The sequence below is a fragment of the Scleropages formosus genome, chromosome 21 (genome assembly GCF_900964775.1).
Source record: "Scleropages formosus chromosome 21, fSclFor1.1, whole genome shotgun sequence".
Lineage (NCBI taxonomy): Eukaryota > Metazoa > Chordata > Actinopteri > Osteoglossiformes > Osteoglossidae > Scleropages > Scleropages formosus.
Window position 1 is genome coordinate 16,622,015 of NC_041826.1, and position 18,753 is coordinate 16,640,767.

Genomic DNA, 18,753 nt, shown 5'->3' on the forward strand with positions numbered 1-18,753 from the left:
TGATGCATTAGTGTTTCCCTTCCCAGAAGATCCAGACATTATGATAAAGCCTGAATATCACTACAGATCACAGGGGGGTGGCACACACTAACCACTGTGTGCACAAATACCGTATTCAGAACACACTGACTGTTAATGAGGTGGAACACACACTGTTTAATTTTTCACTCTAATGCTCCATTGGCTGAACTTCCCTTTTTGCAGCGCTCTCATTAGGCTCCTTTTTTTAGTTCTTCCGATGATGCGAATGTGTAAAGCAACATATATTTATAAGTGCATTACTTGCACCTCCTGTCAGCTTTGAAATGCTCCTCATCCTGTTGTTTTATACAAACACTGCCCTTGTGCATCACTGATCAGCTGAAGTCAGCACCAGCCTCCAGCATCTGATCGTTTGCCGCTCAAACCTCCCGGCTTGCACACAGCTGCCCACCAATCACAGCACGGATGCCGAGGTCTCGTTATCATAACCTGCATACATTTGATCATCTTTTTCACATCACAGAATAACCCTAACAAATGTTATTTGGATCATTTGGAACAAGGCCCATAGGTTCTTCCAAAAAGTTGGAGTTGTCAATCTCTGGGCGCAAGCACAAAGGTTTAGGGAAGTGTAACCTGAGCCCTGCCTCCCCCCCTACACCCCCAGGTTTGACAATGCAAGGTACACACACATTCCTACAGGGGCAACAGGAACCATTCAAGGCCTTTGTCCCATCAGAGCCCCTGCTGCCCAGGATGCTCTCCAAGGTGAAGGCAGTTCTGGGAGGAGAAGAGGGCAGTTGAAATTTTGCTGTTATATGCCACTTGAGGGGGGCATGGTGGCGCAGCAGGTTTGGGTGGGTCCTGCTCTCTGGTAGGTCTGGGGTTTGAGTCCTGCTTGGGGTACCTCGCTACAGACCGGCATCCCATCCTGGGTGTGTCCCGTCCCCCCCTGCACCCTGTGTTGCCGGGTTAGACCCGCTCGGGACAAGTGCTTTCAGACAGTGTGTGTGTGTGTGTGTGTGTGTGTGTGTGAGGTATTGCCTGATCCTCCACGAAGAGTGCAGCATGTAGTGGTGGGGGAGACAATATCACCATTGGCGGGTCAGTACTTGTCTGTTCGCCCGTCTCTACTTGTCTGTCCGCCCGTCTCTACCTGCCCGACCCCCCCCCCGCGCTCCTGCGCATTCCACACTTAACCCGTTCGGCGCCATTGAACATCTCAGCACGTGGGCAGGCAGGAGGAGAGGGGGTGCAGGAAGTATGTTTAGAGTTGCTACCTTGGAGGCTGAAGGTTGCAGGATCGGATCCCCTCCCGTTGTGAACACACACACACTGTGTAAACCGCTCGTTCCGAGAGGGGTTGCGGCGAACCGGAGCCCAAACCGGTAACACAGGGCGCAAGGCTAGAGGCGGAGGGGACGCACCCAGGACGGGACGCTAGTCCGTCGCCAGGCACCCCAAGCAGGACTGGAACCCCAGACCCGCCAGAGAGCAGAAGGCAGAGGCTCTCCAGAGGTTAAACACCCCCCACCCGCTGTGGCTCAAGTCAAGGTTCACCGGCCAGATCATGCATGATAATAATGAGCTGCTGAACAGAGAAACAAGCCGCGCTGTAATTTTGATTAACTTTGTAAGTCGTCTTGGAAAAAAGGTCGGAGTCAGTTAAATAAGGCTTAATAATAATAATAATAATAATAATAATAATAATAATAACCATGCCTGCTCGGGATGACTGCGCGCGCTCTTCCTTCTCTTCTTCTGCACGATTTCACGCCGAAACAGAGACACACAAACACACGGCAGCCGAAGCCTTCGGCGCTATGAAGTCTTAACAGCAGGAGAAGCTATTAATTAATGTTTCCTGCTGCTTTGTTGAAACATACTGGACCAATGAATGAATGAAGCAGTAAAAATCGAAGCAGAGTTCGGGACAGCAGCAGCCCGTGGATCGTCGCCGGGTCCCTGTGTGTGTGACTCACCTGGGCACTCCCCCTGCTCCTGCGGCTCCGAGTCTTGGTCCTCTTCGTCCTCCAGCTCCTCCAGCTCCTCTAGGTCCTCCTGCTCCTCCTGGTCCTCCTCGTCCTCGTGGTCCATATGGCGTGGGACAGGTACCGTTTTCCTCCTGAAAGCCGCCCGTCTGAAGTCCTCCATCATGTCGCACGGAATTCCCCCCTCCCTCGTCAGGTTCATCGAAAATCTTTATTCGCCTCTACTGCAGGTACGCATTGTTGCCTCAGGTGAAACACGAATAACTTTTTAAATGAAAGTTGAAACTGACTTCAGACTGAGGCGACAAAAAAAAATTCAGAAGAAGGGGTCTACTCTAAGTTTCACACATGACTTTTCGCAAAAAAACTCTTGTATAATCACGCCTTCGTGTTGATGTCACAAGAAGAAAACTCTTACTGCGATTTTTTTTTTTTTTTTTTTTTAAATGTAAATTTCAGCCGTGTAACACTTAAGTGTAAGAGTAAATTGTATCTTCAGAATTCACACAACGCGAAAAGGTTGCAAGCCAGGTCCAAAGTAGCAAGAGAACTGTTCACAGTCCCGGTGTCCCTCACGACAACAAACGCCTCACAGAAACCCCGCCCATCACTCAAACTACAGAGAAACGCCGCCCGTCACTCAAATAACTCGGTATGAAACAGCCTATCACTTAGACTTTCACATAAACCCCGCCTATCAGCTAATTAATCAACCGTAAACCCCGCCCATTGAGAAAACTTCAAAAATAACTTCGCTCATCTTTCAAATCTAGTACCGTCGGCGTTGTCTTTTTGTACATCAGCTCGGAACTGCGTAACTCTAACCACCTCATGGCAACCTATAAAAACTTAGAAATGCAGCATAATCCCTTGATTTTTTTCACACGTCACGTTGTGTTAGATACGTAAAATGAAGTTATAATAATTTTAAAAATGACTTGTTTTATTCATTTATGCGGTTTTCATCAGCAGAGTTGTGGAACCATCACGTGCGAGGCAACATTGCGTGACATTTATTATCTTTTTTTTAAAATGACTGAAATACGTCATCTCCACAAGCTCCCATTCTCTGTGGTTTATGCGTGTAGGACACTTCAACGTTCCCCTCAAACGAGGGTGGAAACCAGAAATGTGGCCTATTTTCACTCTGCAACAGAGGAATTTTAGAAACCAAAACTGGGAAAAAATGCCATCAAACATAACCAAACAGAAAATTTAGTATCCTGGGAAATTTTTACCTCAAACATTTGTAAAACAGCGTACAAGTGCCCCTTCAGTAGCAGATCTCCCCATAGTGTAACCAACATGAGGGAAGCCTCCATTGCACTAATTCCATCAAGAGAAGCTCCCATCCATGATACAAATTTCTTTGAAAAACCCACCCATGACAGCAGCCCAATTGGTTTTCTGCTCTGAGACAGGTGAAGACTCTCCTTCTCACACCTCCAGGGCTTTCAGACATTCACCTGCCCAGGTGCCTTGCTGAAAGTAGCACGCCCAAGTACTGAGTTCAGTGCCAATAACCGTATACTTGATGAACACACCATTAGAAGGGCTAAATGGTCTAACTCAGGTAAGGATATTGAATATTGAATTTTTTTTAGTGCTTTTCTCCAAGGCACACCCATGTCTGGATTCAACATCCCATTGCTGACCTGGAGTGTACAGTGTAGGACTCTATGAGGATTCATTGTAATACATTTTAATTTACTACAAAGTGATGAAAGCAGTCAAATACATGAAGACTTCAGGAATGACCATAAGAAACTGGACCTTTTATGTGCAACAGCATATATAAATTTACTGCATAAATTATTCTATTACAAGCGAATGCATTCATCAGCAACATTAAACAGAATTTACAAAATGTGAGCTAAGTGGTGTATCACCCCAGAAATATTTTTGATATTCGTTCAACACTCATATTTGGTCACGGATTACGAGTATGAAACATATTATAACAAACCATATTATGTCTTTGTGTTTTTGTATCAATCACCCACCCAGAAAGGAAATGAATACCATCAGTCTCATAAACAGTTCAGGTTAATTTGTTTCTTTTTTATTGAAAGTGTTTGATAATACATTGTTTTAAACTGTTTAAGAAATAGTTGTAATAAAATCCAGAATAACACATTGCTATCTGACTGTCTTACTGTCTGTCCAAACCATTATCCATAATTGAATGTAGGCCCAGTTCGTCACTGGCAGGCCTGGGGGGGGGGGGTCACAGTGCAGAGTTCTGCTTGTGGAAACAACCAGGGGAGTTTGTGTTCTCCACAAGGCCATAGACCCAGTGTTGGACCTTCCATCTGGACCATGCCCTACCGCATCCCAATCTTGTCCCAAAAGACATTCTTTTTTCAAGCAGAAGCATCACACATCCATTCTTCAGAGGCATCTCAGGAGCAGAGTTTGCAAGGGTTGTGTGTACAAGGTGACAGTCCATTTGATAAAGTCAGAAATAATCTTGACACATTCATAAATGTAAGCAAAAAAAAAAAGAAACAAAATTGCAACACATACTTTCTCCAACTTACTGTGTGGACATTTTTGGAAAACCTCCTCTTGTGAGACACAGCTACATTGGACACATCCAGCCCTATGGCATCGCTTTGGTGAACTGACCCATGGAGAGAGTAATCTCATACAGGCACGGGCCCATGGGAATCCAGCACTTTTGGAGTCACATGTGGTCAATATACTGTAGGTCTATAGGTGCATAAGCCTTAGTTCATACAGAGTGATACCTGACAAACGGATCACGACACACAACGGCAGCCAAATAAACAATGTGCTACAAATGAATGGCTCATTTAGTACAAGTGCACTCAAGAAACAGGGTATACATCCCGCAATATTATTTATTAAACTTTGTTAATTTGTTTTAGTTCAGCAATCTGCAAGTCCTTGTGTAGCCTCTAGTGATGTTTTTACAACTAATTTTTTTCAAGCACAATTCCCCCTTTTAAATGCAACTGTGATGTCTCACTTTGATTTTATAATTCACATTAGTATATGTATAATTAAACATAAATACTTAATTATATGGCATAAGTGGGGGGCGCAGTGGGTTGGACCAGGTCCTGCTCTCCAGTGGGTCTGGGGTTCGAGTCCCGCTTGGGGTGCCTTGCGACGGACTGGCATCCCGTCCTGGGTGTGTCCCCTCCCCCTCTGGCCTTACGCCCTGAGTTGCCGGGTAGGCTCCGGTTCCCCGCGACCCCGTATGGGACCAGCGGTTCTGAAAATGTGTGTGTGTGTGTGTGTATATGGCATAAATGCTGAAATGCATTTCAAGTCTCACTCCTCTGTCTGACTGCTTCCAGGGTAGAGATATGAACAGTTTAACATATTAAGGCAAAAGATGCTCAAATTTAGTGCTTGTTGAAATAAAAGGCATAATTACGCTAAGCTGATTTGTATCTGTCAATCACGTGATTGTTGGACCAGCTGCTGGTTTTAAATGTGTGGATCCAGTGGTTTTAGCTCACCAAATAACATTAAAAGGCTTGGTAACTATCATTATTATGACGGATAGTTCAAAGGTTGTGCTTCTTAAGTAGTGTTTAAAACAGAGCTGCTGGCACTAAACAGGAACAAAAAATATGCAACTATTTTGTATTTGCCCTGAAAACAAGGATGTGATGGATCCCAGGGAATGATCACTTGAAGAGCATTTACTCATGTTTGACAAAGTATTACTCTCAGAACCTCCTGCTTTCTTTCTCTCTCTCATCCATGTGTGTGGCAATGGGGAAGAGATTTACAAACAGAAACTTGGAAAAAAGAAAAAAAAAAAAACAAGCAGCAGTAATTGGTTGAAAATAATGTAAAGTAAAAAGACAAAGACTCACACATGCTGATAATACCAAAACAAAAGCACTTTTAGCATGGGAAATTAGGTTGTGGTTTTAGTGGACTTGAAGACAGTGGTTTTCATTGACAGTGATAAGACTACGAGAAAGTGTGACACCATCACGCAGTTTCAGCTTGTACATGGATGCGTACAAGACATACAGATAGCTTGCACTTCTGCACAAATGGAACATATGGAAATTTAATTAATGGCCAAGTATTTTTATGCATTCATTATAAATATACTATTATACAGTTTTTCTGTTTCCATCAAATTCAGCTGCATGTTTTAATTTATTGCAGTTACCCAGCAGGCTTGTAGCTATACATGTCCTTACACACAGCTGAAAAGCTAAACCACCGAAGGAAGACTTGAAGGTAACATTCAGCCTTTAAAGGAGCCAATGAAATGTTTATTAAAAGGTTTTTAATTAGGCTTATGAAAAAACAATATAAAGGATATATTGACTTGCTCATTATACTGTGACTTATCAGGATATCATTCAATTGTGTTTGCACCTTCCTATAAATCTGTGGCAAGGATGGCATTTCTTAAGTTTTGTACCTTCACACTTGGTTGTTTCCTAATGATCTGATTAGTGTTTTTTTGGCAACAGCTCAAGAGTGGCAAGTCAAGAAAACAAAAACATTTTTGGTTTCATTTCATCATTCACCAAGGAGGGAAACACTTCAGGAATTCAAGAATAAAAGAAACAATATGAACATACAATAAATAAGTTGCATAAATAAAGAAAGAAACAGTCACTCCCTGCAAAATGTGTCTCTCGAGTGCCATATTGTCCCTAACATCTGAACCTCGACCTCATCAGTGTGGCCCCTCCTCCTGGTCACAGGAGGCAGAGCCTGAGGGCAGGGCCTTGCTGATATACAGAAAGGTGAATAGGCCTCCAGGGAGACTGATTCTAGAGGAGTGGAGACCCAGGTGGGGTAGCGTCTCTGCACTGTTATGGGGGTCCACGCTGGATGGGGTAGAGTGCCCTCACCAGGGCTACGGGCCGGAACTTGGAGGTAGGTGAGCCAGGCAGCTGAGGGGGACGCAGGGCGAGCTGCTGCGGCTGCTACTGCTGCTGGAGAGGTAGGCCCGGTCCTCCTGGAGTGCTAACACAACCCTACGGCTACAAGCAGTGCCAAGGGGGGCGGGCAGTAGGGGAGGGAGCAGGGTAACCAAAGAAGAAAGTGGAGGGAGGGAAGAAGGGAGGAAAAAAAAAAAAACAAAAGATATATCCCTCTGCAGCCATATTCAGGTGACATAAAGGAACACACAAAGGCCACCCTGCCAACCCTTACAGTGCTGAAGAAAAACACTTGACCTGCAGCAAAGTTTTAGGGCAAAAAAAAAAAAAAAAAAAACGCTTGATACGCCTGAAACACTGAAAACTGAAAACCATATACACCCACAGGCATGCAAGCTGACAAGTTAGCACAAGCTCAGGTTGGACACAGCCAGCAGGGGTGGAAGACAGAAGGGATCTTCTGGGGTCCTCAGCTGCCTGGCACTGTGCTGAGGGAAGAGAACAGGCATGGCACTGAGAGCCCACCGTTCTAACTGCACTTGTTTTAAACTGCCCATCTTCCCATGCAGAAGACATAAAAGAAGCTGTAATGGCTTGTAACAAATACACAGCTTTGTACATTTAAAAAAAAATATTTAGGGCTATATACCGTACTTTACTTCGCCACTCTGGGACAACAATAAAACCAAATTGACCTTACAGTGTCGATCATAAGTTCAAAACCCTGTGAAAGCAGCACTACAAATTTTAGCAAACCTGCTGTGAAACTGAAGCATCTCTTTGTGGTTGATGTCCCAACAGTGGGGGTCAGCCTGCTCTGAGGGTGTGATTTTCAGACAAGCATGATCACGCCAATGCTGTCTATATTTCTGAGGCAGAATGCAGCTCTATCAGTTTTACACATGAGCTCCAAAGACTGTCTGCGTGCTTGTATTTGCATGCACACGCAATGATGCCTTTCGCATGAAGGTGGGTGGGGCTACCTTATGTCTTTGTTTGTGATTACATGTATTTGTTCCAAAGCACTTTTGAAGCAAAAACCAACAGAGGCTAGTAGTTTAAAGACAAAATTAGTAGGGACCCCAAACTTAAGCCCAGGATTGTCTTCCTGTGGGCCGTGCAGTGTTGAAAAAGCATTACCTGCGGGCGTGCGGAGCCCTCCCTCGCCTCAGCTGCGTGGGGAGTGGCGACACTGAGGCAGCAGGCTGCTGACAATCTAGGAGAAACTGACACATTAGACAGATATACAGAGGGGTAACAGTCAAGACTGGGAGGGCTACGGCCACACTGAGGTAACCACAAGGAGGAAGAATGAGAAATGGCTCATTGGGGGGTCCTTTCTAAAAGCCCACCCCTCTATATTCCTCTAATGCATTCATCTTAAGTAATCCGTCATCCATCCATCCATCCATCCATCCATCCACATTTCTCTTCATATACTGTATATGCAATTAAAATAAATAAACTGGGAAATGTTTATATATATATATATATATATTGCATATACACATACCTATAACATACACACGTATATGTTTATATAAATACACATAAAAGTTGGGTAATTTGTGTATATAGTTGACAAGGCATTCCCTATTTTCATTTCTGAAGGGAAGGCACCAATAATATAGCAGTCTGACATGTTCGACAGGTAAGCATGGACACACACACACACACACACACACACGCACAGACACATTTTCAGCAGGTTAAATCCTCCATCAGTTGCATTCTGTTACCTTCCTTCAGTTTCCGTCTAGTGTGCAACACTGACTAGAAAAATGCATCACATCCTCAGAAAATTTAATGATTTAAGATACTACGATAACCTGTAAGAACAGCATCTATAGCCTTTCAAACACCACAGTCATCCAAATCCAGCAGTGAATATTTTGTAGTGCTTGCACCAATCTTGAATGCAACAGAATACAGTGTGTATAGTCTACATTTTCTACGTCGTATGTTCTGACATGAAAGATAAACCTGCGCTGCAATAACTGCAGTAGAGCATACAGCTGAAACAGACAAACAGTTCTCAATGAAATAAAAAGCATTTGACAGGTTCTGAAGTCCAGCATCATATCAACGTTGAAATATATGGCATGATGCATGGTGTAGTTCGGAAAGAACTAAACTGGGAGCCGACAGTGGCATCTGATGGAGAAATGTGGTAAATGCCAAATGTACACTGCTTGGCTATTAACGGTATGATGAAGGATATGGGGTTTGAGAATACCATCTCACTGTTGGTACTTTTGGTGAAACTGAGAGGAGGCCACACTGGTTTCCTTCCTGCTCTGTGCTGTTGCTCCTCCATGCCCCAGACTGATACACCCTTCCTGTTCAAGTACAAGTCACATTTACCAGCCTGCCTGCCTCACCAGAAGCAACCACAGGTCCCTGCTAAGATTTACCATCTGGACAGACAACATGCAAACCTACCCATCGACATACTTCAGCCTTCCATGTCTTTCACAACACTCCACATTAATGACATGACTATTACACACGTAATGTAACGAAAGGCACGCTACTGAGACGAAGAAGGACCAAGGTATGACTTGTGATCGTTACATATTCATGCAACATGTTCTGCGCCATAATATATTTCCGCTATGAAGCGTGTCAATATGTGTTCCATATATAACATCTCAAAGCAAGTCTTTTGACATTTCATGTGACATTTGAAACCAGTGGGACATCTTCGCTGTCCTGCTGTCTTCAAAAGGTTAAAACCCTGCTTCGTCCACCGCCTTCACCTTCTGATGTGGTACCAGTGATTTCCATTAGAACTGCACCAGATTACTGTATAAACTTATTAAAACTATTTATATCATTGTATACACTTTTTTCACACCCTTTTAGATGCTACTGACACTCCCTGTTTCAACTAAATGTAGCTCTGTCAGCAACAGGACTAAAGGTCATTACTTTGTGCAGGACAAAACAGAAAAACTCCCAGTTGACCTGTGCTTTTTTTCAACAGGTAACTTCAAACATTCCTGTCAAATGCTTTTCACTCCACAATTCAAACAGCACAACATTAAGGAGAATGAACAACCTCCTGAAAAACAATCATGACTAAAGGGAACGCAAAGTCAACTGTGTTTGAAAAGTACGCAATTCGAAAAGCATGAGAAAAACAGATCCATTGCAGAATTAATGCAAACACTACAGTCTTGTTTGTTTAGTATACAAATTCTGCCTCATCTGGTAGAGGAAGAACAATCTCTGTTATGCAATATTTTTAGTTTGATCTGTTCCTCTGGGTCACCCCCAGCAAACACATACCTCAACTTTATTGCATTGCCTGATGTCAGATTTATTTGCATTTTTTCCCCTTATAATATCAAGCTAAAATGTCTATTATCTTTTACAATGATATGGCCAGCACAAAAATACATGTTTATTAAAATGCTATAAGTTGGAACAAAAAAGCACAAACGCAATACATTAATGTTCGAAAAAGAAATTTGCACCAGTTAACTAAGTCTGGAAAAGAAAGCAGATTATAGTTATGAGAGAAACTATAGACATCTAACGCTGTAAAAGCAGCCTGATTGTTATAAGAACTATGACAAACGTTTTCAGAGACTTTTGGTTGGCTGAACTACTACAAGAGTCAAATACACTAGAGTCTATCTGCAAACTGAAATTTAAAGAGGCTAACAAATTATGCTTTCTGGTCCAAAAGTTGAAAAAGAATTAAAAATATACCACATATTGACAAATTGCTGCAACATACATAAAGCAAACTTAGAACTGCCACCAAGCAACTGTACATGACAAGCAAACAAGTTAATGAGAGGACAGATCACTTACTTGGTGGCAGTACAAACAAAGAATCCATGCCAAAGGTGCATCGTAATAATATAAAAATAATCAGGTTAACTTCAAGTACACTACTTAAAAGAAGTAAGCAGTTGGAGAACCAGCTGCAATAACAAAAGAAAACAATTTATGGGGTCAGTGACAAAATTAGTACAGCAGGACTTATGAACACAATGAAGGCTGGAACTCATATTGTAACTCAAATTGTCTGTAAGTCTAACTACTATGTCACGATCAATGAAAGCTTAATAATACACATTAAACCCTTAATATATTTCTAGGTTAGGTTCTGTAAAAAACATCACTTAAAGCTAAATTTTTGCTGTAATACTTTTATTTATTCTGTTTTCACAAACAGTTCCGCCAATGTAGGACCTCAGCGTTCCAATGTACTAGACGCATATGGTGTAAGGCAGGTAACCTCTACCAGTTAGTTCCAGAATGTTTATCATTGTCTGTTCACTTGAAGCAACATTGAAGTTATATCTGAAAATAAAATACATTATGTCCACAACTTCCTTATTCAACGTGTTCTGCTTTTATATGTGCATGACAGTGCTATGTCCCTTCTGCACATCAGATGCAATATTAGTGCAGTAGAGGATAATGAGGGAAGAATGTATTAAAGAGTCACCTTAAATTCAACTATGTGTCTCATTTGCGACTGAGGATGCAAGAAAACAGAAGAAAAGATGGGACTGGCTCTTCACATAAACATGTACAACGTTTTTCTGCATTTGGTTGCTATCAGTTTGTCTTATCTATACAACCAAAAATCGTAGTAACATACGTACCTCGATTTATTCACTGGGTAAGTTACATAAAAGTTTCAGATATAGCTGTGACAAATAAAACGCACTGTGTTATTTGTATTAACTATATTAAGAGTAAAAGTAATTTAAACAACTGAAAATGAAAATACACCTTCTCCACAATCTCGTATTCAGGGCTAGCTTACATTTATTCATTGAGCTGACGCTTTACTCCAAAGCAACGTACAATATTAAGGTACTTACAATTATTTTGCCCATTGTGTAAAAAATGCAATTAAAAATAAACAAATAATCCAGGAAATTTCAAAACTTTGTCATTCTAATGTTCATAATTCAAGGTTCCAGAGAAATTAGTTTTGTTGTTGTAGTTAAAAAAAAAAAAAAAAAGATTTATGCTAATACTACACGAGGAAAGGAAAGGAACACAGACATTTCTTTTCTGTAGTAATCTTAAGAAAGACACATGTTCACAAAATTGTTAAATTTTTCTGGTATGTGTTTATTTTTTATTTTATTGCTGAACTCACTTTCTAGATTCATTTATTCATCTGCAGTTACATAGCCATCATTTATGGAATATTCTTCATGCAGAACTATTTTCTTTTCTCACTGACGGTACGAAATGGGAAGAACTAGACAAAACCCAGGACAACCGCAAGCTGCCTAACCAACCCACAGGAAAGCCAAAACACTTATGCTTACAGTGCACTCAGTCTGAACCATGGGAGCTTTGAGGCACAGGAAACAGTCAAATGGGAAACCAGTCTGTCCTCCTCTCAGTGGGACTGCCAGTTGTCAGTGGGGAGGGCGGTGGGAGCTGTAAGAACGGAGGAAGTGCTGGCTTGATGTATCAAAGGGTGTGAAAGGGGAGGAAGAATGTAACGTGTCTGTAAAGGCACGAGTCCTGGAGCCATAGAATGTGGACCGCCGCCCCCCCAGCATTGGGGAACGGTACGGAGAGGTGGGGGCAGAGCCAGGGCTGTAGGAGCGGGCAGCGCGGCGCATAGGGTCTGCACCGGTGGCGGTGGGGTGAAGGTCCGAACCAAATGTGTGTGGGTCCACCATAAAAGTCCGAACACCCAAGGTCCACTGCGAGTGGCCCAGGAGGAAAGGCTGGGTGGGTGAGGATGGCCACATGGAGGTGGAATGGGGGACCTCCAGAGAGGGGGGGCTACTTGGCACAGAGGGCCCACTGAGGGGGTAAGAAGAAGTAACAGGGACACTGTGTGCCGTGGGTGCGGTACTACTGGGGTGGGCACCAGGTGCTGCCCTGCCACTTACTTTGGGAGGGCTGGACTTGATCTTGGCCACCTTGCTGGCTCGTCCGCGGCTTGTCTGTTCGTGGTCGAACTCGAGGTCCTCAAGCCGTTGCGTGAGCGCCAGCTTTTGCTGAATGGCCATGCGCAACAGCGAGTTGAGTGTCTTCTTCTCGTCCTCCGCTGCTGCCAGCTGCCTCTGCATCTCATCTAGCTGCGTCACGTACTCATCACATCTGGAACCACCGTGGGGCAGGAGAAACACACGTAGAGACAGCACACTGACACACATACGTTCACGCTACAGTGAGAAGATGCACAGCTTTAAATATGAGCACATGCAACACCAGCAGGCAAGACTCCCCTGCTCCCACCTGGTGGCAAACATGGCCCGCAGTGAGGAGAAGGTGGCGGCGTCCTCCTTCAGGGCTTTCAGCTCATTGCGCAGCTTCGTCATGGTCTCCGTTACCATGGCCTTCTCATTCTCATATTTACTCTTCAGGTTGGCCAGGGCCACCTCTGCTGTCTGTTGGGATGAGACAGATGTCAAAGTGCTATTGAAGCAGGTGGTCAACCAGGAAAGGACAAGGGTGGGTCTCCAGCCCTCAGACAGATTCATTCAGGTGTCTATTGTACTGATTTCATCCTTTGATCCATTATCAATAACCACTTGTCCAATGCAAAGTCAGGGTGGGCCAGAGTCTACCCTGGAAACACAGGGCATGACACAACATGGATTGGACATCAATCCATCACAGGGTAATCACACACACCCACTGTCACACAGACACACACTACGGGGAATTTAGAGTCATCTGTCCACCTGAAACACATGTCTTTGGACTGTGGGAGGAAACCAGAGCACCTGGAAGAAACCCATGCAAACATGAGGAAAATCTGGAAGCTCCATGCAGTTATTTGAATTACACATCATAACACACAGCCCAGGAGCTATGAGGCACCAGCATTACCCATGGTACCCTCATGTTGCCCTAGTACTGATGCAAGTTATCTAAAGATGCTAAAATCCCTTGTGCTGAAAAAGAACTTAAAGGAGGATTTTATCAGGATTTTCAGATCATTTACAGTACAAGCGACAGTTTAATAATAAATTCAATATGACCGTTGTCATAGATTTTGTAAAAAATTCTACTGTAAGCAAGTACAGTTATAAGTAATACCACATAAACACCAAATATAAACTTAAAAATATTACACACAACACATAAAATATTAAGGCAGCAGCATAACAATAGGGGAAGAAATGATGTAGCATCTGTAGTGACTGTGGTTATGCTAAGGGTTGAAAGTGCAACCAGTCCTGGTATCATAAATCATCCTGAGCACTATGGCAAAGGCTACACATTTAATTATTATTAAAATGCATTTCTGCATATCATGGCCTTTGTGTGCAAACAGACACTTAAAAGATGAAGAAAGGCTTCAGTGAAATGTGACAAGATTCAGCAGGTCTGTGGTAAAAAGTGCATCTCCCACCTGCTTGTTGGCCTTGAGGACCAGCCTTAGCGTGGCGATCTGCTCCCTCTTTGTGCTCAGCAGTGACTTCAGCTTGAGAATCTCCTCCATGCAGGCCTCCTTGTCTTTGTCGAATACAGGTGCGAGTTCGCGGGCAGCGGCTCGCTGACGGGACAGTTGCAGGGAGCGGTCCACGGCCCGTTGCAGGTGCTTGATCTGATCACGTATGATGGCGTTCAGATTGTAGATGTTCATGGGCTCCTTGCGCAGGTCACTGCCAGGCTCTGGGACAGGGGAGTGGGAGGGGGAGGGGGCAGGGGAGACACTGATGACAGGTGAGCCCATGGGGGTGCGGACGGGGCTCGGCTGCTGTTCCTTGGAGGGTGAGTCACCAGGGCTTCGGAGTTCGGCGTGAACAGCAGCCAATCGGCGGGCGAGGCGGGGAGACAGCAGTCCGCGTGGGTCCTCGGGACCCTTGAGGCTCCCGCTGCGGGCAGCACGGCCTTGCCGGTAGTAGTCCAGCATCACGCGGTTGGGCGTCTCGTTGTTGCACAGGCAGACGTGGTGATAGAGCTGCGCCAGCTCTTCGCTGAAGGTCACCAGCTCGTCCTGAGCGGTATTAAGTAGGGTCTGGCTCTCGCTGGCCACGCTCGAGGCACTCTGCAGCTCCGCCTCGAGGGTGAGGATGCGGTCGCGGCCCTCTCGGCACCTTCGCTCCAGCTGGTCCACCTGCTCCCCCAGGCCCTGAAACCGGCCCTCGTTCCGCGTCCGCTCCTCCGTCTGGCCCTCCACGCACTGATTGTACTTTTCCTTCAGTGCCTTGAGCTCCGCTTTCAAATCGATCACCTCTGTCACCGCCACCTTGTACTTGCACTCCAGCACCTCGAGGCCACGGGCTTCCCCGTCGCGGGTGCTGCTCAGAGCGGAAGCGTCGTCGTCCTTCTCGGGCTGCTCCTCCTCCAGCTCCATGAGCGCCTCCTTGTTGCAGTGCAGGCGACGCATGGTGTTGACGCGCTCGGTGAGGCGGTGCACGCGCTCATGCTGCTCCGTCAGCGCCCCCTGCGTGTGCTCCAGCTGCGTCTGCGACTCCTGAAGGTTCGTTAGCAGCAGGGCCTTCTCCCGCTCAACCTGGAAGTTGCCATGGCAACCAAGAAATTACAAAATCACTTCCTGTGCCACCTCTTCATAGGAAGTTCATGAGGCAGTATCGAGTACTTCCAGAATGGAGCCGAGGTAACAGCTTTCAAGATTCAACACAGCAGGAACAGTCAACCGAAAATAAGTATAAGGCATGTAAGCTGTTCTCACATTTCCTAAACAAAAAATTTTACCTTCACGAAATCCTCTCGATGTTAATTCTCCAAACTGATAAAATTTTACTTGGACAAAAAACTGATAGGGCCCATGGAGAGATCAGAAAACTGAGGCATGGGATGGGGAAAAAGACTGCCTACTGAACCCCAGTGAATCTGAATGGCGGCAACCAGTGAAACGTGCAAAACAAATGAGACTCCCTACGCATTAATGTGCTTCATTGTGAAGCCTAATTGATTTCGTTGCTGGGAGTCACCCAGGGAAACAAAGGTGCGATAAGCAAATATACAGAGTTCTGGACAGGATTCAGTACAGTCAGAACGACAGTGAAAAGGCTCGGATTTTCCAGTGTATCAGTAGGGTTATAAATAATCTGCATCTGCAAAGCGAAGGAACGGGGTTGTGGGGGTGGCTGGCTCGGGTTTCACCTGCGCCCTCTGCAGCAACGGGCTGAGAGACACGGCAGGGATCGGGACTGATGAGTCAGCACTTCTCCGCACCACCTCCGAGCATACCAGTGGGAAACTGGAGTCCAGTGGGCATTGCATGGCTACAATGGGCTGTGGATCATTTACAGCACATCATCCAGTCCCCACAAGCTCGTCCAAATAACCACTAAAAGCTAAGTTAGCCAGAGACAACAAGCTTTGAGGAAGACAGACAGAAGTAGGCTTAGAGTAGGAGAGAAAAAGGAACGAATAAGAATAAAACGCAAAGTAATTTCAACATAAAGCGACATGTTAGCTAATTAAAGTCCCTCCTACTTGGCAGATAAACCAATCATCACGAGAGAATGACTTTAAGGGGCAGCGAGGGACTAGAGGCTACAAGAAGACAGGCAGAGGATAAATAACTGGCAATGAGAGGAGGAGAGGAGCACGGGCCGTTGACATGATGAGGGCCGACGAGTGCTGTCACGCCCTTAATTATTTAGTGTTCTTGTCCGACATGGGAAGAGCACCGCAAAGAGGAGCGAGGCCAGGAACAGCAAGAGAAGGGAGCAACGAATGGCTTTTTTATGAGGTCACAAAGACGCTGCCTTGCATAGTCTGCATGCTTTAGATAATGCTGTGCATTATTGGTTATCACTGGTTATTCTTTTCACAAAAAAGATGATTTGACAACGCTTGACCAAGTAACAGTTTACTGAAGTGATTTCAGCGCCTTTAGTGCTGCCTGTATGTTTTCCTCAGCCCTGCTTGCCATTGGTGCTCATTGGCTGTGTCTGGGACTGTGACCCGACCTCCTCTCTAAGAACATTCACGGATGGATGGATGCCTTCGCCTTCCTCCTGTCACTCACTGTACTTTCTATTTCTGTCCCATGAAATCCAGCACAGTGCCTGCAGCTGAGCTCAGCTAGTGCCAGCTGGTCCATATCTCCACTATTCAGGCTACAGTTGCTCTTTACAATTGAAATGGAGAGAAAATATGTAGAAATGAACGTTACTGAAATTATGAGATGTTTTGACACGTTCCTCCCTGCAGCACATTGCCACGTGCCACTTCAACTGGTAGGTTTGATGTTATTGTGTGTTAATCCACGTAAAAGGTGTAGTGACTGTACATCCACCCTGTCCCTAAAAGCTATACTGAATACAGGCCCACCTACACTTCATGTGTTCATTGACATCCATGTCCTTAGTGTACATGAACTACCAGGTTTGGCTTCTCTACCCATCTCTGCCCTTCACACTCAGCCGAAATTCACCTGCAGGAGCTGCTGCTTGAGCTTCTGCATCTCTGAGAGGTTCAGCTCGCTGAGGAGATCTGATACTGGGTTGAGTGCCTCCCCCTTCCGACCCGTGGGCCTGTAGTCTCCATGGGCGTGGCCACTACGTTTGTTGCTGTCCTCGGCACCGCCTGGCGCCCCGGCAGTCTCCTCAGCAAGACGAAGGCCATCTGCAAGGGCTAGATGGGTGTGGGCTCCATACACGCTATCGCTCAGGCTGACAAAGTGGGCCAGCTCCTTGCGCAATCCGTTCTTCTGCTCACACTCGATTTTGAGCGTATTCAGCGCCTCTTCCAGCTGTGCCTCAGAGATCTCCTTCAGCCGCAGCGCCTCCTCCAGCTGGCTGTTCAGCAGCACCGTCTCCTCCTCCAGCACCTTCATCTCATGCTTCAAACCCTCAAACTCCACCTGGCACCAAGGAGACATAGAGTAGGGTGGGAATAGGACAAGGAGCCTTAAGATAAGTGTACTGATATGTTTATATGTGTGTGTGTGTGTGTGTGTGTGTGTGCGCGCGCCTTTGTGTGTGTCTATGTATGTGTCTGTGTTCCTACGCAGGCTCATACCTGATTCTGCTTCAGTGTGGACACCAGCTTCTGCAATGTGATGTTCTCTTCCTCCAGCTCAGTATAGTCTTGCAGGAGACGTGCCTCCCGGAACTTGTACTCCTGGATCTCCTCCTTCATCCTGCTCCTCTGCAGCTCCAGTGCCTCATTTCTCTGACACACATGCACAGTCACATGACCAAGAGGCAATACCGACTGTCCTTCCTGCATATAACTGGTTAAATGGAAAGCAGCCTTTTGACTTTTTCCAGAAGTCTGCAATACCTACAGCGTGTGAGGCCACAAAGACCTGCCCTGAATGGAGATCACCATATACTAAGGAAGAGTCAGCAGCTGCTGGGTAACACTTGAATGCATAGGACAACTTTAAAGGGATGCTAAGCGATACCCACAGGTAATAGATGACACAAAGGCACTACGGTACCTCCGTCATCTCTTGCAGCACACTGTTGAGCCGTTCGCTCTCCGCCTGTGCGTTGGAGGCCACCGTCCGGCTCTGCTTCAGCTCCTCCTGCAGATCTAAGAGGCGGCCCATGTAGTAAGCCTCTTTGGACGCTGACTCCTGCAGAAGTGTTTCCTCATTGGTCTCGCCATCCTCAGCCACTTTGCGCTGGATGGAGTACACCTGTCCGAATGCCTTGGGAGGGGGTGTGAAGGCCAGATAAATGAGTAGAGTTAAGATGTACATGGTTCAGAACACATCAGAAATGATTTCAAACTTCTGGGAAATATGAGGAATGACTTGAATCATTCTGATTGCATGTAGCAATTCGACTGTACTTTAACACGAGATAAAACGAACACGGTACACTCAACACCGTTAAACCACCAAGTCACAGGGATTTTACCATTTGTGTTTTTACCTTATTTCTTGTCTCAAAAAGGTTCAAAACATCTATTGCATTATTTAAGACAGAACTTTATTGTCTGCTGCGGGCAGGAAC

General features: G+C 45.2%; 2 protein-coding genes across 7 annotated transcripts in view; both read right to left on the reverse strand.

The window, feature by feature from the left end:
- Positions 1–2,532, reverse strand: part of LOC108921009 (FYVE, RhoGEF and PH domain-containing protein 4-like) — a 41,433-nt gene extending 38,901 nt beyond the window's left edge. Inside the window, exon 1 of the mRNA XM_018730198.2 lies at positions 1,965–2,532. Coding sequence (XP_018585714.1) covers positions 1,965–2,175 — 211 coding nt within the window. The 5' untranslated portion in view covers positions 2,176–2,532. The remainder of the gene's footprint in view (positions 1–1,964) is intronic.
- A 2,680-nt stretch (positions 2,533–5,212) lies between these two features.
- LOC108920728 (protein bicaudal D homolog 1-like) overlaps positions 5,213–18,753 on the reverse strand; it is a 35,249-nt gene continuing 21,708 nt past the window's right edge. For 2 of the 6 annotated variants that reach the window (XM_029247476.1, XM_029247473.1), the window contains 8 exons: positions 18,234–18,446; positions 17,810–17,962; positions 17,223–17,651; positions 14,220–15,326; positions 13,097–13,248; positions 12,748–12,958; positions 8,003–8,088; positions 5,213–6,964 (listed from right to left, as the gene is read on the reverse strand). In XM_029247476.1, coding sequence (XP_029103309.1) covers positions 6,838–6,964; positions 8,003–8,088; positions 12,748–12,958; positions 13,097–13,248; positions 14,220–15,326; positions 17,223–17,651; positions 17,810–17,962; positions 18,234–18,446 — 2,478 coding nt within the window. In that variant the 3' untranslated portion in view covers positions 5,213–6,837. Of the gene's footprint in view, positions 6,965–8,002; positions 8,089–11,960; positions 12,959–13,096; positions 13,249–14,219; positions 15,327–17,222; positions 17,652–17,809; positions 17,963–18,233; positions 18,447–18,753 lie in introns of those variants that run through there. The other 4 variants (XM_029247472.1, XM_029247471.1, XM_029247475.1 and 1 more) reach the window with 3 other exon arrangements.